Source organism: Canis lupus, chromosome 33 (genome assembly GCF_003254725.2).
Source record: "Canis lupus dingo isolate Sandy chromosome 33, ASM325472v2, whole genome shotgun sequence".
NCBI lineage: Eukaryota > Metazoa > Chordata > Mammalia > Carnivora > Canidae > Canis > Canis lupus.
Window position 1 is genome coordinate 16972324 of NC_064275.1, and position 24498 is coordinate 16996821.

The 24498-nt window shown below is 33.6% G+C and overlaps 1 protein-coding gene across 8 annotated transcripts in view; it reads right to left on the minus strand.

The window, feature by feature from the left end:
- SLC9C1 (solute carrier family 9 member C1) overlaps positions 1–24498 on the minus strand; it is an 81750-nt gene that overhangs the window by 12331 nt on the left and 44921 nt on the right. For 6 of the 8 annotated variants that reach the window (XM_049105455.1, XM_049105456.1, XM_049105453.1 and 3 more), the window contains 9 exons: positions 24336–24455; positions 14459–14654; positions 12918–13103; positions 10840–10989; positions 9436–9487; positions 8054–8202; positions 4240–4365; positions 3025–3123; positions 2354–2521 (listed from right to left, as the gene is read on the minus strand). In XM_049105455.1, the coding sequence (XP_048961412.1) occupies positions 2354–2521; positions 3025–3123; positions 4240–4365; positions 8054–8202; positions 9436–9487; positions 10840–10989; positions 12918–13103; positions 14459–14654; positions 24336–24455 (1246 nt within the window). The remainder of the gene's footprint in view (positions 1–2353; positions 2522–3024; positions 3124–4239; positions 4366–8053; positions 8203–9435; positions 9488–10839; positions 10990–12917; positions 13104–14458; positions 14655–24335; positions 24456–24498) is intronic. The other 2 variants (XM_035710021.2, XM_035710020.2) reach the window with 2 other exon arrangements.

Here is a 24498-nt window from a genome sequence, read left to right on the forward strand (position 1 = left end):
ACCTAGTTATTTATATTTACTTACCGATTTACCGTTTCTGGTGTTTTTCCTTACCTGTAGATCTGAATTTGTCCCCTCTAATGGCACTTACTACATCTTGAAGAATATTGTTTAGTATTTGTTGTAGTGCAGGTCTGAGAAGGAAGAATTGCCTCAGCTTTCATTTATCCCATTTTTATTCTTTTCCACAATTTAAGATCTTGTTCTATTATTGTTCTCTCATCTTCATTGTTTCCAATAAGAAGTCAGTGATTATTCTTTTATGTTCCCCCAAATACATTTTCTTTTTATTCTGACTACTTTCTAGACTTTCTCTTTCTGTTTTTCAGCACACACGTGTGTGTGGTGCATGCATTTGTTTGTTCTGTTTGAGTTTCTTTCTTAAAACTGTGAGTCAAGGCTTTTCATCAACTTGGGAACATTTTAGTAATCATTTAGAAAATATTTTTCCTGCCCATTCTTGTTCTCTTCTCCTACTGCAAATTGTATTATACACTATTACATTGTTTAATGTTACACCATAGATCTCTAGAGTGTCTGTACATTAAAAAAAATCATTGTTCTCTTTGTTTTTCAAACTATTATTTTTATAATTTGTCTTCCAGTTATTGACTTTTTACTACCATCTCTAATCAGCTCTTTTTAGTTCTAAAATTTCCATTTAACTCTTTTTTATATTTTTACAATATACTGGTATTTATTATCACTTTTCTCATTATGGTTATATTTTCCTTTCATTTTTTGAACATATTTCCCCTGAGTTCTTTGAATATATATATATATATACATTTTTTTAAAAGATTTTACTTATTTATTCATGAGAGACACAGAGAGAGGGAGAGAGAGGCAGAGACACAGGCAGAGGGACAAGCAGGCTCTACACAGGGAGCCTAACGTGGGACTCGATTCCAGGGCTCCAGGATCACGCCCTGGGCTGAAGGCGGCGCTAAACCGCTGAGCCACCCGGCCTGCCCTGAATGTATTCTTAATGACTCTTTAGTGTCTTTGCCTCATCCATATTTTGGGCCATCTCAATGTTGGTCTCTATTCATTGCCCCCTTTTTTCACACTATAGGTGACATCATATTTCTTTGCTTGTTTAGTAATTCATGATTGGTGTTCTGTAACCAGAAACAGAAGACTAAAGCATTTTTATGCAAATCTCAGGCATAATTTTAACTTGGAAATATTATAATATGCATCACTGAATAATAAAGACATAAAGTTTTCCCTTGCCTTCTTCCTTCTCCCTTCCCACTTTATATGTCATTAATTTGCTAGAAAAAGAAAAAGAAAAAACAGATTATTCATTCTGTGGATCTCTCATATTTCGGATTTACCGAGTTTTTCCCTTCTGATGTCAATTAACCTGTTTCTCTCCCCTCTGCATTTTCTATTAACTGGTTCGATAAATAGGCTTTTACTTTTTTCTTATTCAAGAGCACTTCATCATGGGTGGTACCAGTACTTCTGCTGCATCATAGCATGAGGTTCATGATGCCCAGTTGTCCAACTTTTAGTGATTCTACAGTTGTTTTTAGGTGGTGCCAGCCTGGTCCTTTCATTATAAAGTTTCCCATTAACATTGCACAAAGTAGTTTTAGCATCAATTGATGGCTATTGCCTAGATCCATTACTTCATTTGAGATAGCAAAATAAAGATATTCTAATTCTCTCCTTCTAGATTTGTTAGCTGAAATTCTGTATAGAAGAATATTTTTTCATCTTCTTTTCTTGAAAGAGTTTGTAGAGGGAAGGCAGGATAAATGTTGAATTCTTTCTATTTTTAAATCCATTTTTAGCGTAGTAAGTTGATATCCTGACATTATTACAAATTAAACAACTTTTGGTATCATTAACAACTTACGGATTTTTATACATCATGGGGTTCAATTGTTTGCAGTTATTGTTCTTTTGAGTTCAAATTAAGCCAGTGGAAGCCCATGTTGCTTTGGGAATTTTGTCCTTATTGTGTCTAGGGAAATTTCCATCCACTCTGTTCAACTTTTTGGTTAAAGATATTAGTTCTCTGACATTTTCCTTCCTCACCTCTCAAATTATGGTATTAATAGTTCAAATATGTCCTCTAATTTCTCCATGAGAGACCTCACTTAATCAGTTTTTCTGGTTAAATCTTTCTTTCAATTTGATAGGTTAACTTCTGCAAGCCATTTTGCCAAGACAGTATACTGGGTAAGTATAATTTGGTAACAAGTTATGTTCCTTTATTATTCCTATTTAAAAAAAATTATCACTAGACTCTAAACATATGCTAAGTACAGAAATAACCTTAAATTTTATACCAGACATTTAATAAGATACAGCAGTAGGATATAAGGTGATGTTTTCTGACCTCCACTACAGTCTTGCAGGTAGCAGAATATGTCATGGGTTTATTAGTTAAGCAGTTTAGCTCTCCTATTATTTCCCCACTGATTAAAAAGTCTGTGTAATTCATCTGATAATCTTTCTCCTCTGACTCCATTTGGTCAATTCCAAAACTAGGTTTTGATCTTTGAAGCTGTTCAGGAACAATGAAAGGCAAAAGCATGTGTCAGTTAATTACCAAAACTCTGTAATTATTTATTTTTCCTTTGATTTTAACAATGTTAATATGCAGATGTTGTTTTGAGGACAGTTATTACCTGTACCTTTTGAAGTGAATTTATTAAATTAGCCAAAGTGTTCTTAGATACTGCAATCTTTCTGATTCCTTCTACTCAACCAACTTATACCTGCTTTAGAATGGCTAAATGCCCAATTCAGATAAACATAACATGAAAACAACTTATAATACCCCATCTTAAAGATGATCCCTTGGATGGTTTCTTGTTCTCTATGGGAAAGTAACACTTAAAAGGTGGTAGGTAATGTTAACCATTGTGTTTGAACAAGAAAATTAGATGGTAGCTGTTGTCCTAAAAGATGAACAATGCAGTTATTAACATGAAAAACTATGAATTCTCAATTTTATAGAGTTTTTAACTAATGTTCACAAGGCATTTATGAATAATACGGACTTACCTTTACCATACCTGATATTATTATATAAATTCCTTTGGGCTCATCACCTTCTTCAAATATGTCATTTCCACAATCAAATGTTACAATTCTGGCTCTTTTCTTAAAAATATCACCAAATATAGAAGATATAAACACTATATTAGCAGTGGTTGGGGATGTTGAAGTTTACATCTTATTAAAAGTTTTTACATTTTAAAATATCATTCAGTAAGATCTGACTTATTGTGTGAGTGATAAATTTGTAAGAGAAAATAAGAGGAAGAGAGAAAGGTGGATATTCATTGATTTTTGTAACTTCAGATGAGTATTTATACAAGGATTAGAAAATAAATAATCTAATATAGGAATAAGAATGTAATGGAAGGATAAAATATTTCACCTGTATTAAAAATAATCAGAACAGATGCAGGCTAATGGCATATATACGTCTCATACATAGTTATGCTCTAAACAGCTGATGAAGTAAATTGGAAATTCAATCATTCAAAGTATTTTAAGCAGGTGGAAAAATGTAATTGGTCCTTTGGCACCATGTAGACATAGAAAAATAAGGTTAGCAGAACAAGTTAGACCTATTGTTTATTCCACAAACACTCTTTGAGCACCCTCTATGTAATATGCAAAGTGTTGGGGGCTGGGCATTCAAAAGATGGATGAGCTAAAGGATATAGTACAGAAGAGGGATGGAAAGGTAATTGTAATGTTATATACCTAATGCTATAATGAAACTGTATAATGGATACAATGGCAACACCTTTGGTCCTCCAAACTCTGTATGGACCACAGGATGGTCTTCTACTGGTGAATGTTTGCCCCTAAAGCTGACTTTTCTGAATTACTTTGGTGGGGATGTTTCCAGAGAAGCAAGTTGAAAAAAAAGTAAAAACAAAGGGTGTTTTAAGAGATATAAACAGCACCCCAAGAGGAAGGGAATTAGAATACAGTGTAAAGGATTTGGGGCACCATGCAAGGTTGAGTATAGAGTATGAGGTATATGATGATATGATGAAAGGGCAACAGAAAATGAAGATGGAAAAGTAGACAGGAGGCAGATTGGGGAAGAACTTTACATGTCATTTAAAGGGATTTTGATTTTATCCTGTAGACAGTAAAAGACATTTCGAGTTTTGAGCTGGAGAGTATCACAGTCTTCATTTAAAAAACATAATTTGTTGGTACATTACAAACGGTATTACCAGAGAATAAAAATATTACCTGAATGAAGGTTATATATTCTTTGTCTTTATCTAGCCATGGAATATGGTGGAGTGCTTCTACAACAGTAAGAGGCTTGATAACAGGTTGAAAATCAAGTATCTCTTTCTTTTTGGCCATTATTAACTAAAATCACACAATTTAAGAAAGAAGATGAACAAAACTGGTGTTCACAGAATGTTTATAAAAATATGGCTTTGTACTATTTCCTTTACTTGCTCTTCTGAGATTTTTCTTCTTCTATGGAAACATTCAACCTCTCCCCACTTACAACATTTTTCTCTTATCATCATTCTGAAGTCATAGATTAAACTTTTAAAAGTAAACTTTTTTACTGAATTATAGCAGATAAACAAAAAGCACACAAATTATAAATGTCCTCTCAAAGAACATTGACAGTGTGAAAACCTCTGGGTAACGATCACTCCGATTAAGAAATAAAACATTTACTGCACCTAAAATCCTCTCATATTCTCTTCTAGTCATTTCTTCTATCTAAAGATAACCTCTCTTCTATCGTCAGAGTTTAGCTTTGTTTGGTTCTGAGGTTTATCTGCATGAAATCAACGAGTATGAACTTGTTTTTGTCTGGTTTCATTTGATCAACATTATGTTTCTGAGATCCGTCTCTAATACTGCAGGGAGCAAAAGTTCATTCCCATCATTTTCATTGTCAAAGAGGATTATGTTGTAGAATATACCACAGTTCTGTCTACCATTAATCAACATTTGGGGCACTCCAGTTTTGGCCTTTTGTAATACTGCTGTATTTGTTCGCTGTGAGTGTATGGTTCTGAAATCTAATTGCCTTGCCATATGTGTACGTTCAAATTTAGTAGATTTTGCCTAACAATTTTCCAAAGTGATTGCATTAATTTACACTCTCACTCTGATGTACCCATTGTTCCACATCATTGCCTACGATTGGTATTGTCAGGTAAAAAAACAAGTATTCTGATGGTTGTGTATTGGTATTTCATTTGGCTTTAATTTGTGTTAAGCTTATGACAATGAAAATTTGGTAACTTCTGTTATGTATTAGTCATTTGAATATCATCTGTTATGAGGTGTCTACTCAAATCTTTTGTCCATTAAAAATGGGTTTTCTGTATTGTTCTTTTTGATTTATAAGAAAGTTTTTGGAGGGTAAGAGATTTTTATGTGTTCTAGACATAAGCCCTTTGTTGGATATATTTACTTTGAAAATATCCCTTACCTTTTTGTGGGTTGTCTTTTAATTCTCTTATTCTTTTAATACAGAGAAGTTCTCACTTTTTATGTTATTTAAATCCAATTTTCTGTCCTGTTTAAGAAATCTTTACCTATGCCAATATCATAAAAATTATCTTCTGTTATCTTCTAGAAGCCTATTGTTTTACCGTTTACAGTTATGTACATCCATCTGAAGTTGATTTTTTTTGTGTGGTATGAAATAAGAGTTCAGATTCAGGAGTGAAATAAGAATAAGAACAGAAAAACACAAGAACTATTGAAACAAAGGTAAGACTTAAGTGGAGAGATACGCTAAAAGATTGACTCAATATTACAAAGATGTCAGTACTCTTTAAATTGACATACAGGCTTGTTGGAATCCCAGTGGAAATTCCATTAGGCTATTCAATGGAAATTGACAAGCTGATTCTAGAATTTATTTGAAAATACAAAATGCCAAAACTTGTCAAAATACTCGTAAAGAAAAGAGCAAAAGCTGGAAGATACATGCCATCAGAATGAAGATTTATTAAGTTTCGGTATAAGATGGTGCAATACACACTGAGAAAGGCTCAATGACAGATAAATAAAACAATGAAACAAAAGAGCCCAGAAACTCATTCACACATACACAGTCATTTAATTCATGAAGTACTCCACTGCAGTACAATAGGGTAGGATAATCTTTTCTAGAAATTATTTTGGGTCAGTTGGTCACCTATATAGGGAAAAAAATGTTAACTTTAACCTACTATTGTTATGTAAGGCATTCTAAACAGCATTGCTTTTGTTAATTATTTCTATTTTCTACTTTTAAAAGAGTCAACTTTTACCGTAATCAGGTAAATCACTCTCGGTTTTTGAAACTGAAAATTCCTAGTCTGTTTAGCTGGAAATGCGCCCATCTCTTTCTATTTTTGTTTTTTTGATAGTGCTGTGTTTAAAAGCACGGGCTCTGGAATCAGAATTTCTGCATTCAAATATTCTCTCCATATTGACTACTTGTCTGGCGTTGGGGCTTAGCCCTTCTGCTTCTCAGTTTTCTCTCTTACAAAGTAGGAACAGTAGTATCCAAATGTCAAGAATTATGAAAAACATAAAAATAATAAATAGCTAAGGCTCCCTTTACCTTCCATTCTCCTTGCCACTCTCTCCTCCAGGTGAGTCCCGTGTTAAGAATTTCATATATTTTGTCTAGCTTTTTTTTTCAAAATAGTATATAGATACATATACATCCAGAATTTAAAAAAATATATTACACTGGGGGCACCTGGCTGAGTCAGTCAGAAAAACATCTAACTACTGATCTTGATGTCATGGGTATAGGAGATTACACCCCATGATGGGTGTAGAGATTACTTAAATAAATAAACTTAAAAACAACCAAGTTGATCATATTATATATAGTTTTACAAATTACTTTTTTCCTACTAAAAATGTATTGAGGTGAATTTTTTCACATTAATATATATGGATTTTTCATATTCTTATTAATTTATATATGAGGTTTATTTGCAAGGATTCATCACAATTTACATAAGCATTCTCCAGTTGATGAACACATAGGTTGTTTCTAACATGTGTTTGAATACATATCTTTGTTTACTTTTGAATATCTGTATATTTCAACATGTAGAATTTTTGGTTTAAAGGGTGTGGATTTTTAAAGTTCTTATTTGCTAAATCGCCCTCCATAATGGCTGTGCCCACTTTCATTTCATTTGCTCTACTTAATCTACTTTCTCAATACTTGGAGTGGCACCGTTCATTCTTCTTTTGTTCCTGACTTTAACGGGAATACTTATAAATGTTTTGACATCTAATACAATGTTTGTTTTAAATTTTTAATAGAAATTCTTTCTTCAGTTAAGGATGCTACTTCTATTAGCCATGTAAGAATTTTTAAAATATTTTGAATAATAAATTTTGTCAAATTTTTTCTTCCTTTTTAATATTTTAATAAATTATATAGCTATTTTGGGGGCTAAGACATTCTTAGTCATAATATATTAAACTTCTAATAAACTACCAAATTCAGTTAGCTGTCATTGTGTTTAAAAGTTTTGCATATTTATTCACATGCATTATAGCTTTTCTTTTTTTTCTTATACTATTCCCAAATTGGGGAATTAATTTTGTACCTACCGAATTAGTTGAGACTATTTTTTTAATATGTCATGGTACCTTTTAAATAACTTGGGGAAAGGAAATTTAAGTTAATTTTTATCCTATAATTGAATGTTCTTATAAATCATGAGATTCTATGGGAAAAGTTGTTTCAGGACCCAGATAATTCCTAGAAAAATTCTGATACCTGTTGTAGCCTAGGATGAGAAATAGTTTCATCATACGGTTGGTTTGGGAGCAAAGCATAGAAAGAGATGGTCCCTCACTATGGCAAGAAAGAGGAAGAGAAATTGAGTATTGGAGCTCAGGAAGGAAATGCTCTACCGTAGGTGTTTTATTTTTTAGACCGTTATTTTAGGTTAGATATTCATCTATCTCTGAGATGACCTATATTGGAAAATCAAAAGTGAATTTGAAGATCATGGATGACTATATATCAACTAAATATATTTGCTTTAAAAACATGCTACCTTACCTTATTAATTTCAGTACTTTCAATTTTATGAATAATTCCTTTTGACTTAAAAACCCTGACAATTTCTCTAGCCAAATTGAGCATGACATTAATCTCCTCCTTTGTTTTCATAGTAACAGCGATTTCTGGGTGATCATACTCTAAGTAACCTGAAAAATAATATGTTCAGATAAAATAAGAACATTATTTAAATATTTCATGTGGGCAATAAGCTAATATTTCCACTCTCAATCCATAGAATACAACTCTCAACATAGAGAAATGTATTTTTCACTGATGAGGCCTCTGCAACCAATCATAATTCACTGGTAGTTACAGAGTTCTGCTTGGCATTTTCTTGTCACCTTATACCTAAGCCCATGAGGAAGGACAGACAGCCCTAGCCCTAGGATTAACAATTATGCTGATACACCTGCATGGGACACTGAGAAGCTCTTCTAGGCTCTAGGTCTGAAGTTTATGTCCTACTTTCTATTCTGCTTGAATTAGGATTTTGGACTACAAACTGTGCGCTTAAATATAGCTTCTGATTAAGTCCTCTCATTCATTCTGGGTCGTTGCCCGCCCAACATCACTGTGCATTGAGATGACTCATCCATCTATGCTTTTCTGCCTTCTTATCTGAATTCCTGAATGCTCATGAGAGTTGCATTCACTTAATCTCTATGTTTAGGCTTCTTGGTGATAGCTTCTTTTCTGGTTTGACAACTATCGCCATGCAAAATCTCTCAAGTCTTGTTTGGTTTTCAGGCTTGCTGTGCCATTTTGCTGCCCACCACATGGTACCAAACTCCCTTCTTCACCTCACACATGAACGCATACTGTAGAAATGTGTCTGTCACACTCCCAGGATTTATCCCGTACTAGGAGCATGACATGACATGACATGACTCAGAATAAGCTGTTGTCATGTTTAGGCATAGAAGCTTCCAGCAGTCATATCAGAGATCTATGAAATTCTCCTGAGTTCATCTTATAAAGCCTAAATCCTCAGATGCTAGTTCTGTGGTAAGTGAAGAGAAAAAATAACGTTTTCTTTGTATTGCTCAGGAAGGTATGTGTACCTTTGGTTTGGAAGAAAATAGATTTTGAAAGGTGATAATAGCATGTATAAACATGCAATGCTAATTTGTTTCCTTTAAAGGGAAATTAAAAGGTTTCCCTGAGGTATAAGGCAGGAAGAACAAGTGTGGAGAGGTAATATTACATTAAGCCCATCCAGCCAAAGATATGATCATTTCAATTGTTGAAATTATACACTTTATTATTAGTAATAAATAGGTTTCCTCAAACATCAGTTTAGTTATCAAAATAACTTCCTCTCTAAAGTAACGTTAAAAAGAGATGGTTGTGCTAAATCTTTAGAACAAGGGGTAACCTACCTAGCTCTTTCATAGCATTTCCTGTATTCTTCGTTATCCTCCTTAATAGCACCTACAAAAGAAAAGAAGAGTTATCCCTACTGGAAAGTAAGCTGCTATACCTTTACATTTGCAACTGATGGATTTTTTACCTAACTTTAAAGAAAAAATATGATACGGAGCTTTTCAGGGATTAGAATTGAATTTTGCGCAATAAATTTTATTTTGCTCCAGCAAGATTGGTGGAGAGAATAAAAAGTGGCATTACCAGGTTGACTTTGAGAAGCCTGAAGGCTTATTTTTTTCCTTAACGTAACTTGCTTTAGGATAGTATTGATTCTGAAAAATACAAGCATGGTAGATATTTTACTCTTAAACTTTTTAAAGCCTCCAAATTGGGGACAGAGAGAAAGTTTTAAATTTTAATGAAGTACAAAGTTTGAATAAACTGTATGTGTTCAGAAACGGGGTCTAACACTGGACAACATCTTAGAGATTCGGGTCCTTTTGTATTTTTTACTGTGTATTCTCAAACTCCAAAGCTAAATATCCTTTTCCAGGTTGGACAAGGTAGCAAAATTCAGGAAAACAGTTTTAAAATTACAGGTGGTAAAGAAAGGAAAATAGTGCTTTTTGTGTTCTACTATGTATCATATGTTCAATTTTCTCAACTACTGAGCTTTGGGCATATTACATGGCATTCAGATGTTCTACGGTTGCCTTGGAAGGTAAATATTTCACATAATTGACAAACTTGTGTGAGAACATGGTGTTATTTCGCCTGAGTCAAAAAAGTGAAAAATAAAATCTAGAACTTAGGCCTTAGAATCACTTTACTGTTTACTAGCCATATGACTGAGCATAATCATTCAACCTTTCTGTTTTTCTTTTCTTTTTTTCCTTCTTTATCTGTGTAATGAAGGAATTCGACAAAGTTTCCTTCTATATGAGTTATTCTTACTTTTTTCATTCACCAGATCCCCATCCTTTGCTTATTTTACTATTTACTGTGGGGAAATCAGGCAGGGAGAGAGGAAGGGAGCCTTTGAGAATTATGAGGAAACTCCATTTTCTTAACTCTGCCATCACGGTCTCATCCTCTGATATTTCTTGTTCAGATCCTGGAACTTATATCAGGAAGGAACTGATGGCCACTGCACATGTTTTGGAGAGCCTCCACAAGAAGCAAAAAGTGGGTTGTGAAAGCTTCTTCTTTTTTTTATTTTCTCCTACTATGGCACAGACATTTTGATAAGGAGGTTTTCGAGTCATACACATGTAGCCTAGTTTAAGTTTTTACAGTAGTTACTTAGCAAATTGAGTCAAAGACCATATCTACACATATAGACAGAGACATAATGGGTGGGGGCAACTGAGTGATTGGAGGAAAACAACCCTTTCCCAAGTATTTAAAGTTTTTCTTACTTGTTTAACGTGCTTAGAAGTTGAAATCTGATCAATTATGGTCATTATGTCTGCTTCACCTTGGACATAACCCTTTAGTATAGCATACTGAAAGGATTGTTGGTGACTCATCTTTTGATCTATTATTTGCAGCAACTTTGGAGTTATGAGCTGAAAAACATTACTATTTAATATAAATCATATATATTTAGTTAATTACATGTTTAACTGAAGTAGATAATAATAAGAAATGACATGCTTTCAACAGTAACTATAGTAACCTGTCAAAGTTCTTATTTTATTCTTCAGATTTTATAACTTCATGACTAAAGTTATTTCCTTATAATTAAGAATGTTGGGCACCTGTGTGAAGTTTAACTTTACTCTTTACTTATGTCCCTTAGAGAGAATTGGATGCTGCTTTTAAATGGTTTAAATTCTTGGGAAACTATGCAATTAATTTTCTGGGCTTAAGTCTTAAAATATCTATAAAGTACTGTCACTTTTACCTATGAAATCTCCTACTAACCTCACTAAAAGGTTTATTCAGGGGTTAGAACCCACCACAATTATACTTTTGTTTGACCCCAGCATTAACTTTTTATTGTTTCTTTGCTGAGGATTTAATTTTCCAGATTATCTGTTACCACTGTGCAGTCCCCTAACTTCAGAAGAGTTGACGGTTTCCCATGTTTTCCTATCTCTGTTCCACAATCTCCATATCCTGTCCTCCAACCAGCTGCCTGCCATCAATCCTCAAAGTGCTAGCTTAGGCTCATCCTTCAAGATTCAGTTTAAGTATCACCTAATAAAAGTTGTCTTTTTTTAAAAAAAAATCTCGTTAGCATTCTGTACATACTCTGTTTCTCACTTATCCAACAATAAAACATTGGAACATCTAGATGACTTGTCATTTTCCTTCTACAATGGAAACTCTCTAGGGGTAGAGAGTGTATCTAATTCATCTTCATATTCAAGGGCCTACCATTTGACATAAGATTAAGGGTTCAGAGTTTCTTGAATATATATATATATTCAAGAATATATATATATATTCAATACATCAATATATTGATAATATATAATATCAATTATCAATATATTCACATATATATGTATATATATACAAACTTTTCTTAGGTGTTTTACCAGTTTCTTCACTTAAAATATTTGATAGACCTTGTATATACTCCTATCAGAAACCATTAACCGGTCTTAACCAGTCACTGGAAAACACTTTGCTTGCCTTTTTCTCAGGTCAAATTGCACACTAGTATTACTTACAGTCTCATTTAGTACTAAGATAAGAAAAGCTACTAGTTGCATACTTTTAGATCTAGTTCATTTATTCCATCTTGGTAACAAAACTATTTTTTAAGCATATGTAAGAAAGCTCTAAATGTACAGATTCTAATCTGTTAGTTTTATCTCTAGATGAACTGTGTCTTACTTAGGTTTGTATCCCTGTCAGGGCTTAAGTGTTTATGTATCTTGTTTGTGTATGAAAAGACAGAGAGCCAGTGAGAGAGAGGGAGAGTATATATACACATCATATGCCCTGTGATGGAGTTTCATGTCATTGAACTACTCATAGAGAAAATAAATACTTGTTATAGAAAGATGTGTTAGACAATCAAAGGTGATTTTTGATGTATAATTTTATATTACTACGAATTTATATAACATGAAATGTGTATTTTTTGTTTTTTGATGTAAATGAATTTATACTATTTGATTTGTCACATGAATGGTTTACATGGTTGTTTTGTTGATTTCTAACTTTTATACGAGGTATCTATAAAAATAAACATTACTTTGGGGTTAATTTATACATATATTAAAGTGGAATTTTTATGTTCTCTCTATTCAAATAAAAATCTATGTTGAATATTTCTATACTTTCATGTGCTAAATGAATTACAAATGTAATTTGGATATTCATAAAGTAACATTAAATTTGTGAAAGGGTTATGAAGTTTAAAATATAAACATTATCCCAATAGAAAGTAGAAGTCATAAAACGACTAAGCTGATTTTAGTCCATATTTCAAGAAGCAGTCAGTGAAAACTTGAAATTGAAAGATTTAATAGTTCTTTACCTTCAAAATACGTAGTATGCGAAGAAATCGAACAATTTTTATAAAGACTACTGTTAGAATAAAATCAAAAGTATAAGTAATGGAATTTGTCTCAATAAGAATTATATCTATGATGCCAACTAATGTAATCACTAACTCAAATACATTCCAGGCATGTAAAAAATATTCCTTCCTCATTGCAGCCATCTGTTGATTAAAAAAATTACATTATCTTGTTTGTTTTTGCTTTTACTGCACCATTTTCTGCAACAACTGAAACATCACTAGTTAAATTTTTCTCTGATATACCTTAAGACTACTTGTCTGAAATACTAGTAAGTAATCATATCAATTTAAAATTAAAATGGTTGAAATATTGAAGCATCCATTCCATGGGAGAAAATATTCAAAATTTTGTACTGTTTTATGACAGTTCATTCATTCATTCATTCCTTCTTTAGTTCAGAAAATTTTATTGAAAGCCTACTATAGCTAAGAGAGTGGGAAGTATTAAAGATGATTAAAGTATTAAAGATGCTTGTCTGGGAAATTGGGTTTCCAGTGGAATTTTGATGGAATTAGTAGGTTTAGAGAAGATGAATTTGTGCATAGTGTGCTGTTTGAGATGTCTGTATAGTATTTTATTGGAGAGATCCGTTCATCAGTTGTCTGTATGATCTGAGGTTCTTGATAAGATCTGAGCTGGGAACATGAATTTGTAAGTTATTAGACAATAAATGGTAGTTAATGCCAGGGAAGTTCATGAGCTAGCATGGCTTAGGAAGCTCTTTATTCTTTACATCCATGTCTTGTCTCATTTTCCATATTACCCACGCAAATCTAACATTTCTCCAATATCCATGCTGACCCATCCATCCCTAAGCTCCTCCAGTCATTGGGAATGATGTTCCTTGAGGGTGTCATAGTGTTGCTTCTAAGTTTTCTCTTGTTTTTGTCCATCATGTTATATACCCACATACTCACTCTTCACTTTTTGATCCATATAACACAATAATATCAGTTTGTGGGGGTACATTTCCTCATTCTACAACTACCTCTTTATAATAGATTTAAAAATCAAATCATGAAATGTTTTTCAAGTATAAGGAGGGCACTTGACGGGATGAGCACTGGGTGTTATTCTGTATGTTGGCAAATTAAACACCAATAAAAAATAAATTTGTTATTAAAAAAATAAAGGGATCTCTACCACTCTATCACTCTATTATTAAAAAAATAAACTGAACACTACTCTAAGTTTATGAACACTGTCAACACCTTTGAAATTCCCTTTGACACACACCATTTAAAATTTTTGCAAATACAAAATTGGTTCTTAAAATATGGATATTTTCTACTGAGTTGCCTTAAAAATTTACCTTTAAAATTTTAAGTTTGTTTACAAAGTGAGAGAGAATTTCATACAGTCCTTTAGAAAACTGTGTATAGTATTAAAAGATGAAGCTAGGGATTCTCTCTGTGAGACATGTAACATGTTCACACATACACAGATACACATACACACACACACACACACACACACACACACAATTTTGGATTACCTTAAGTAGGGCCTCCATGATATAAAGTACAAGAAAAGAGTAGTTCGAATGTCTTAATTCATGCTCATAGATATCACTTAACTTAGGTATCCAAGAAATTATAATAGGAAACATATTCATTAGTGTCACAAGATATCCAACATACTCAAATTCATCAGTAAATACAATTTTATGGCATACACGAAGAAAGTAATATCTAAAAAAAAAAAGAGTTTTATCTGATAAAATAGTTACACTGAATTATTTTCATTATATGCTCACTTCTGTTCTAATCATCCACAGTACAGAGCCCAGCTTAGTTCTGAGCAGGAATAATCACTATCTCACATTTTCTGGCATCCCACTTCAGATATTGTTTTTAATTTCCTCCTGTGCTGAATGTATTGAGGCTTATTTCCCCCTTTCCCCCTTACCTTCCTCAACTCTTATCCATTTTTAGTTTTAATAGAAATACTATTGGTCATAGATGGGGATAATTCAAATTGAAAATATTTTAGAAAATAATAAAACAAAGGGAATCTCTTCCACCTTCCAGATATGATTACTACTAACAAGATGAATATTATTCCAATCTTTGTTTATGTAATCATTATCTATAAACACAAAAGAAATTATGCCATACATATTTTTCTGTAAACTTTTTTCTTTCTCTTAACAAATGTATCTTGAGCATCTTTCCTTGTCAAGGCATAAAATCTGTAAAATAAAATTAATAATCCTAGGATGTATGGTAATGGAACAGTACGCATCTACATTTTATCAAAAAACAAAAAAAAATCAAATAGAATAGAAGACCCAAATATGAAACAGGAAACCATCAAAATCCTAGAGAACACAGGCAGCAACCTCTTTGACCTTGGCCATAGCAGCTTCTTAATAGATGCTTCTCTGAAGGCAGGGGAAACAAAAGCAAAAATGAACTACTGGGACTTCATCCAAAGAAAAAGTTGCTGCTGCATAGCAAAGAAAACAGTCAATAAAACTAAAAGGCACCAAGGGAATAGGAGAAGATATTTGCAAATGATGCATCTGATAAAGAGTTAGTACCCAAAATCTATAGAAAACGTATCAAACTCATTGCCCCTAAAATAAATAATCCAGTTAAGAAATGGGCAGAAGACATGAACTTTTTTCCAAAGAAGACATCCCTATAGCTAACAGACACATGAGAAGATACTCAACATCAGTCATCATCAGGGAAATACAAATCAAAACCACGATGAGATACCACCTCACACCTGTCAGAATGACTAAAATGTACAACTCAGGAAACAACAATTGTTGGCAAGGATGAGTAGACAGTGTTGGTGGAAATGCAAACTGGTGTAGCCACTCTGGAAAACAGTATGGAGTTTCCTCAGAAAGCTGAAAATAGAACTACCCTACAATCCAGCAATTGCATTACTAGGTATTTGCCCAAAAGATACAAAAATACAAGACTTGAAGGGGCACATGCACCCTGATGTTTATAACAACAGCATCAACAATAACCAAACTATGGAAAGACCCCGTTTGTCCAGTAAGGATAAAGAAGATGTGGTATATATAGACACAGTGAAATATTACTCAGCCATCAAAAGAAGGAGATCTCACCATTTGCAATGACATGGATGGAGCTAGAGGGTATTATGCTAAGCGAAGTAAGTCAGTCATAGAAAGACAAATACCATACGATTTCACTCATATGTGATATTTAAGAAACTAAACAGATGAACACAGGGGAAAGGAAAAAAACAGGGAGGCAAGCCATAAAAGACTCTTTATATTTAAGAAAAACAGGGTTGATGGAGGGAGAGGGGTAGGGGAAGGGCTAAATGGGTGATGGGTATTGGGGGGGCACTTGTGATGAGTACTGGGTGTTATATGTGAATGATGAATAACTAAATTCTATACCTGAAACCAACTTGCCATACATGTTAATTAACTAGAATTTAAATAAAAACTTGAAGGAGAAAAAAATTTAAATTAATGTATATGCTTTGCCAAATAGTTTCCATACCAAGTATGCCAGTGAGTAGAACTGGGCATGAAAGGATTTACTTATGTATTTTCATTTTTTAATTTTTAAATAATATAATAATGCATTATTATTGTTAAAACCCAACTGAAATGATTAAGCAGTTGCTGACTGAAGATTAGATAAGGACTGGGTCATTTCCCTATTCTCAGAGGTAGATGAACTTCAGTTTCAGGACCTGAAACTTTGACAATTTGGGACCTTATTTAAGAAAAAGAAGAAATTAGGAATAAATTTATGATCCTGTATGATATTTCAGGGTCCTCTATGGCCTCTGGCAGTGACCGTGTTAGGAAAGAGCCCCAGAGAAAGCCTTGTAAAATTCTGTCCATTTCAGTTAATTTATCTCCAGAACGCTTTCTTTCCCTTTTAAAAAAAGTTTCAGCTGTATCGAGGTATAATTAACATGTAAAATCATAGATATTAAAGTGTACATCATGGTGATTTAATATATGCACACATTGTAAAAGGAGTCTCTACACTAATTAATTAATACATCCATCACCTCACATGATTACCTTTTGTGTGTGTGGGGGGGGTGAGACCTTTTAAGTTCTACTCTCTTAACAAATTATCGATTATAGTCACCATGTCTTACATCAGGTCCTCAGACCTGGTGCATTCTATAACTACATGTTTGTTTGTAACCTTTACCATCCTTTCTTTTTTCCCCCGCAACCCCCTCAGCTGGTAACCAGGTAACCACTTTGCTATTTTCTGTTTCTACGAGTTGACTTTTTTTTTTCTTTTTTAGAGATTCAACATGTTAGTAATATCTTTCAGTATTTGTCTTTCTCTGGCTTATTTCACTTAGCATAATGCCCTCGACATCCATCCACATTGTTGCAAATGGCAGGATTTCCTTCTTCCTAGCAGAGAATAATACTCTTTTGTATATGTATTCATCATATTTCTTTATTCATTTTATCTGTTGATGGACAATTAGGGTTTTTTTTCATATATTAGTTACTGTGAATAATGTTGCATTGAACATGGGAGTGTAGATAGCTCCTTGATATCCTGTTTTCATTTCCTTTGGGTGTATACCTAGAAGTGGGATTGCTAAATCACATAGTAGATTTATTTTTATTTTTTTGAACAGTTTCCAAATTGCTTTCCATAGGAGCTGTACCAATTTAAATACCTACCAATAGTGCACAAGGGTTCCCTTTTTTTCCATATCCTTACCAACAGGTATTATCTCTTGTCTTTTTGTCGATAGGCATTCTAATAGGTGTCAGGTGATATTTCATTGTGTTTTGATTTGCATTTCCTTGATATTAGTGACTTTAAGCACCTTTTCAGGCATTTTTTTTTTTTTTTGGCCATTTGTATGTTTTCTTTGAGGAAGTGTCTATTTGCTTTCTCTGACCATTATTTGTTTTTGTTTTGTTTTTTTACTATTGAGTTCTATGAGTTCTTTACACATATAGGATATTAATCCTTACCTTACCAGATATATGATTTGCAAATATTTTCTCCTGCTCCATAGCTTGCCTTTTCTTTTTTTTGATTTTTTTTTCCTGTGAAGAAGCTTTTCAGTTTGATGCAGTTCCAACTTTTTAAATTTTTACTTTTGTTGCCTTTGCTTTTGATATCAAATCCAAAAAGTCATTGCCAAGAATGCAATCGTGAAGTTTATCCTCCATGTTTTCTTCTGGGAGTCTTATGATTTCAGGTCTTATTTACTGATTTTTGTGTTTGGAGTAAGATAGTGGTCTAGTTTCATTATTTTGCACATGGCTGTCAAGTTTTCCCAACATCATTTACTGAAGAGAGTATCCTTTCTCCATTGTATATCATTAACTCCTTTGTCATAAATTAATTGACTATATGCTCATGGTTTTATTCCTGGACTGTCTCTTATGTCCCATTGATCTATATGTCTGTTGTTTTCTTTTTTTTTTAATACGTCTGTTTTTATGCCAATACCATACTATTTGTTTACTACAACTTTTTAATATAGTTTTTTTTTAATATAGTTTGAAGTCAGGAAGTGTGATACCTCCAGTTTTATTCTTTGTTCTCAAGATTGTTTTGGCTATTTAGGGTCTTTTGTGATTCCACACAAATATTTTAAAAAATTTTTGTAAACAATGCTATTGGAATTTTGGTAAGGATTGCATTGAAACCATACATTGCTTTGGGTAGTATGGCCATCTTAACAATATTACTTCTTCCAATTCATGAGCACAAAATATCTTTCCATTTATTTGTATCTTCTTCAATTTCTTTCATCAATGTCTTATAGTAATCAGTACATGGGTCTTTTCGCTTGTTTGTTAAACTTATTCCTAGGTATTTTATTCATTGGTGCAATTATGAATGGGATTATTTTCTTAATTTCTCTCTTGTTATTAGTGTATAGAAATACTACTGATATTTGCATATTGATTTTGTTTCCAGTAACTTTACTGAATTTGTTTATTAGTTCTAATATTTTTTTGGTGGCGTTCTTAGGTGTTTCTGTATATATCATGACATCTGTAAAAGAAGTCAGTTTTACTCATTTCTGTCTGATTTGGATGACTTTTCTTTTCTTGCCTAATTACTCTAGCTATGACTTCCACTACTATGTTTAATAAAAATTATGAGAGTGGGTCTCCTTATCTTGTTTCTGATCTTAGAGGTAAAGCTTTCAGCTTTTCACTGTTGGATATGATGTTAGCTGTGTGGCTGTCATCTATGGTCTTTGTTGAGATACACTCTTTCTTTACCCAGTTTCTTGAGAGTCATAATTTATATTTCCTTCCTTTTATCTTGTGTATCCATTATTGTATCTATAGTTGTTTTTTAATACTTTTGACTTCTACTCTTTTTTTCAAATGCTCTTTTATTTTTTTAAGATTTTATTTATTCATGAGAGACAGAGAGAGAGAGAGAGAGAGAGAGAGAGGCAGAGACACAGGCAGAGGGAGAAGCAGGCTCCATGCAGGGAGCCTGACGTGGGACTCGATCCTGGGTCTCCGGGATCACGCGCTGGGCTGAAGGTGGCGCTAAACCGCTGAGCTACCTGGGCTTGCCCCTGACTTCTAATCTTTATGCTAGATTTTTATGTGATTTACCCACTGTTGTTAAAATATTAGAATAATCTGAATTTTATTATATATTTATCTTTAACAGTGAGATTTATTCTTTCATATGTTTTTCTGTTACTAATAAGAGGTGTATTTCTGAATGGCAATCACAAAAATCAGGGTGCCAAACTCTTGCAGAAGTTCACTTCAGGGAGGCACTGTCTTTCCAAGCTCAATAAGAACTGTTTTATTGTCTTCTCTAGTCTTCTGGATCTTGTGGACATAAGCCCAATTGGCTCTTAGAGCTAGCTGTTTGGGGGACCCATCTCTCAAGTGGATGCCTTAAGTCTTAGAAGTTGGGGCACTAGATGTTGGATCCAAGCCCTTTACTTCTCATGGAGAAGCCAGAAGCCATGAATTGCCCTCTGATCACAAGCTTTGATGTCAGAGGGTGAGTTTTATGAGTCTTTCCTGTTTCAATGTAGGTATTTTCTCATTAGCCCTATGTTGTAGGAGTCACTCAGCTAGTTTCTGGATTTCTTTCAGAGGGAAGTAATCTATATGTGGCTGTAGATTTGGTGTGTTCATGAAAGGAGTTGAGTTCAGGAGCCTCCTATGTCACTATCTTGGACTAGAATACAGCCTGATTTTCTTGACTTCTTCCAGCAATAAAATCATATCTGGCAGAGTGTTGCACTTGATGTTACCTTTTGCTTAAATTTATAATTGACTATACTTTGACTTGTTTATGCCAGATAGATGAATTGAAAGGGATATAATGGAGATTACTCACAATTCCTTTAAGGCTTTAATGTTAGTGTAATTTCTTTACTCCTTCTGAAACACTATTTTGGCCAGGGTTCCACTTGGTCACTTGGACCTTCTTGCCATAATAATTCTTATTCTATGAGTCAGCAAGAAAATGTGAATCCTCAGTCACACACTAACTATATTCATCCCAACTATACGCTTGAAGATTCATGGAAATAACCACACAGTGGACTTGCTAGATTATTATGAAGCATACTGGGTCAGAGACTCCATATATCATCTAGCCTAGAAGCTTCCTCTCTAACTTGAGAGTTATGCTAGAATTTCAAGCCTTTGGTATCAGTATCATTTTAAATGCTATATCTTAAAGCCTTTGGTTTGTTTATTAATATTTCCCCCAAAGTCTTTTTAAAAGTCTGAGTATTCTTTTTTCCCAATGAAAAGTAACTCTAGTAAAGTACCTAAAGCTCCATCTGAGAAAAGATTGAGGGAATATTTGTCTTATGTACTTGTGTTTTTATTGTAGACTTTTCTCAAGGGTTCTGGTTCTGAGAACTGACTTAAATAAAAAGAAAGAGTGTGGAGTCATGAACTTCCTTCCTTCCTTCCTTCCTTCCTTCCTTCCTTCCTTCCTTCCATTGATCTCATCCCTTTGCTCACCAGTTCTCTATTTTTAGAAAAGTCACAAGTAAAATGTAGTTAACTGTTTGTCTACATTGACCTTTGACACAAATTATTTGTTAGCCATTCCTCGGTCAAGGTACTCTGACTGCTACTCTAGGTTTACTGTCCACAAAATAGTGTATGCCCACCTTGCTTTTGACATTTAAGGTGCTGCCATCGGTCTTCTGCCATTCCCAAGTCCTTTTGATACTAGTAACACTAATTCCATGGCAGCCTCAACTACTGTCAACCATATCCTGCAGAGGACAACTATCAAAAAGTTTCTCACTGTTGCTTTATGAAAGTAAATGTCTTCTGGTCATTCCCAGGAAGAAAAAGTTATGTGGTGGGTCCTTCATTCTCATATAATAGTTAAATATTCCAGTTTTTATCATCTGCACTTAATTCACTGTCGGTTATTGACCTGGTCAAGCATCAAAGAACCATACCAAGGGTATAATAGTACCAGCCTCAAGTGTCTTTGACAGAATATTGAACCTTGAATCATGGGTAAGACCACCATACCAATATATCCTCCCCAATCTGGCCTTATGCTGTAACCCTGTGGTCCAATACCCTCAAGAACTATTCCTTTATATGTCTACCAGTATTTGCTAGTATTAGTCAGGTCCTGTAATTCCTTCAGTAGATAAGTTGTAGTCTTCTAAATAAGGCACTGTACTTCCCCCCTCTCATTGTATTGAGATCTGACATGGGTAGTTACCTCGGAAGCAATAAAAGGTGGTAGAGAATAACCATGAAACAAAGACAAGCTATATCTTGTGATGTCTTTGTAGCATCTGATGGTGATAGGCTATTATTCTCTAGCAAGAAAGAGGTGGCTGCCCTCTGCCAGGCTACAGTGTTCATGAGAAATGTGAGGGTTCAGGATCCTCCATTTATCCACCCAAGTGTTACCACTTTAGATCTCAGGATCGTGATCGTTTTCTCTCAGAGCCCTGACACTGATATGGAAACCCTGTCAGTGCTAGGCATTTATTCTTTTTGTGTGCAGCTCTAGATGCATTCCCTCAAAATAGATGGAATATGTTGACTTTTTTATTCAATTCTGAATAATTTAAGTTGAATTTTTAATTTTAAGAATTATGTGTGTTTTTCTATTAAGTTTCTTTAGGTGATTCTATCACTTCTTAATTTCAATATTTTAACAATACTTTTATTTTTGGAATTCAGCACTTAGTAATAAATGCTTACATTTGTTAAGTGCTTACCCAGTGCTCATCCCTGGACTAGGTGCTTCTACACAAACTCTTTTTTTTTTTTTTAATTTTTATTTATTTATGATAGTAACAGAGGGAGAGAGAGAGAGAGGCAGAGACACAGGCAGAGGGAGAAGCAGGCTCCATGCACCGAGAGCCATGGGATTCGATCCGGGGTCGCCAGGATCGCGCCCTGGGCCAAAGGCAGGCGCCAAACCGCTGAGCCACCCAGGGATCCCTTACACAAACTCTTTATGTATTCTTTCCCATAGTCCCATGAAGAAACGGAGGAGAACCCAACTATCATATTTGGGTGCCCACTATGTGTCACTTTGTCACAGGCCTTATATACATCAGATGTTGAGAACTGAAAATCTCATTCAGATAGTAAATGGTAGAGACTGAGATTCTAAACCAAGCAAGAATCTCCACTACTCACTTTGAGATGAATAATATTTAGAGATAGCCTACAGGGTACACTATCAATTATAGTTTTTAAAATCTCCCTTTCATTAAGTTGTATCAACAAAAATAATTAGAATGTTGTAGCTTTGGTCAGTATTGAAGGCTTTAAAAAAAGTACTATGAAAATATCTTTCTGGTATTTATTGAGTTTGGTAGATTAAAGATAGCCACATAATCTTTCATGCTTTTATTAAGAAGAAGGGTTTATATTTCCTCCTCTTGAATCTAAGAAATAAGTTGGAGAGGAGAATGTAAAATTATCTCTATTCATAGATGACATGATCTTATATACAGAAAATCCTAGCAAATTCACAAAAACAGGAGAGCTAGTCAATGAATTCAGCAAAGCTGCAGAATACAAAGTCAATATGCAAAAATTATACACTAGGAATGAACAGTCCAAAAATGAAATTAAGAAAACAGTTTCATTTATAATAGCATCAAAAAGCAAAAGTATGTAAGATTCACTTTAATCGAAGACTTGTATGCTGAAAACTACAAGACATTCCTGAAAGAAATTAAAGCCAGATCTAAATAAGCGAAAGTCATCTCGTGTTCATGAATTGGAAAGCTTAATATTGTTAAGATGGCAATACTGCAGATTCAGTGCAATCCCTATGAAAGTCTCAATGACATTTTTTTTAAAACTAAGCAAATCCTAAAATGTATACGGGATTACATTTTTTAAATTCAAATTCAATTTGCCAACATAGAATACCTCATTAGTTTCAGATGTAGTTTTCAATAATTAATCAGATCTTGATAAACAAAGCAAAGTTGATAAACTTATATTTCCTGATTTCAAAATTGTCCAGCAGCTGTGGAAAACCATTTGGTGGTTCCTTAATAAGTTAAACATAAAATTATAGTGTATGATCCAACAATTTCACTCTTAGGTGCATACTCAAAAGGTATTCAAATACTTGTACATGGATGCTCATAGAAGCACTGTGAAATAGCCAAAAGGTGAAAACAATGCGAATGACCATCAACTGATGAGTTGGTAAACAAAATATGATATATCTGTACTATGAACTATTATTCAGCCATAAGAAGGAACAAAGTCTACATACATGCTACAAAGTGGGTGAAAATTATGTTACTTATACATCTACCATGTGGATAATATATAATGCTGAGTGAAAGAAGCCAGAAACAAAACGCTGAGTATAGTATGATTCTAGTTATATGAAATGTTCAGATTGGGTAAATTCATAGAGACAAAGTAGACTAGTGCACTGCAGGGGTTGGCGGTAATAGGGAGTGACTTGGGTGCTGGATTTATATTGGGGATAATAAAAATGTTGTGGATTTTGATAGAGATGATGGTTGCCCAACATTGTGAATGTACTAGATAAAACAGAATAACACACTTCAAAATGGTTAATCTTGTTATGTGAAGTTTACTTCAATAATAAAAAAAGTTATTGTACTCTTTTTTTCTTCAAGTAACTTTTTGTACGTACATGAGTAATTTAATTGTAAACTACCCCAAAATATTTTCTAAAACATTCAGGATATGAATTTATTTTTAAATTTTTTCATGGGCCTTCAACTTACAACCCTGAGATCAAGAGTGTCATGCTCTACCAACTGAGCCAGCCAAGAACTCCCAGGATATAAATTTTAAAAATAAAAAGGGAATTTAAAATCAGTATAATAAAAAATTTTTAAAAAGTAAAATCAGCATAATAGCATCTCTAGTAAGGTTCAAAATCACTTACCTTGATGGAATCCCTTTTTCTTTTTTAGTGTTATACACCCAATTGAGCAATACTTTTCTAATAAAGGCAAGCAGTTTTTTGCTTTCAGAATAATGCTTTATTGTCTCAGGACTCATATATCTGAAAAAAAAGAAGCAATCATTAAACGTGCTTTAAAATTTGA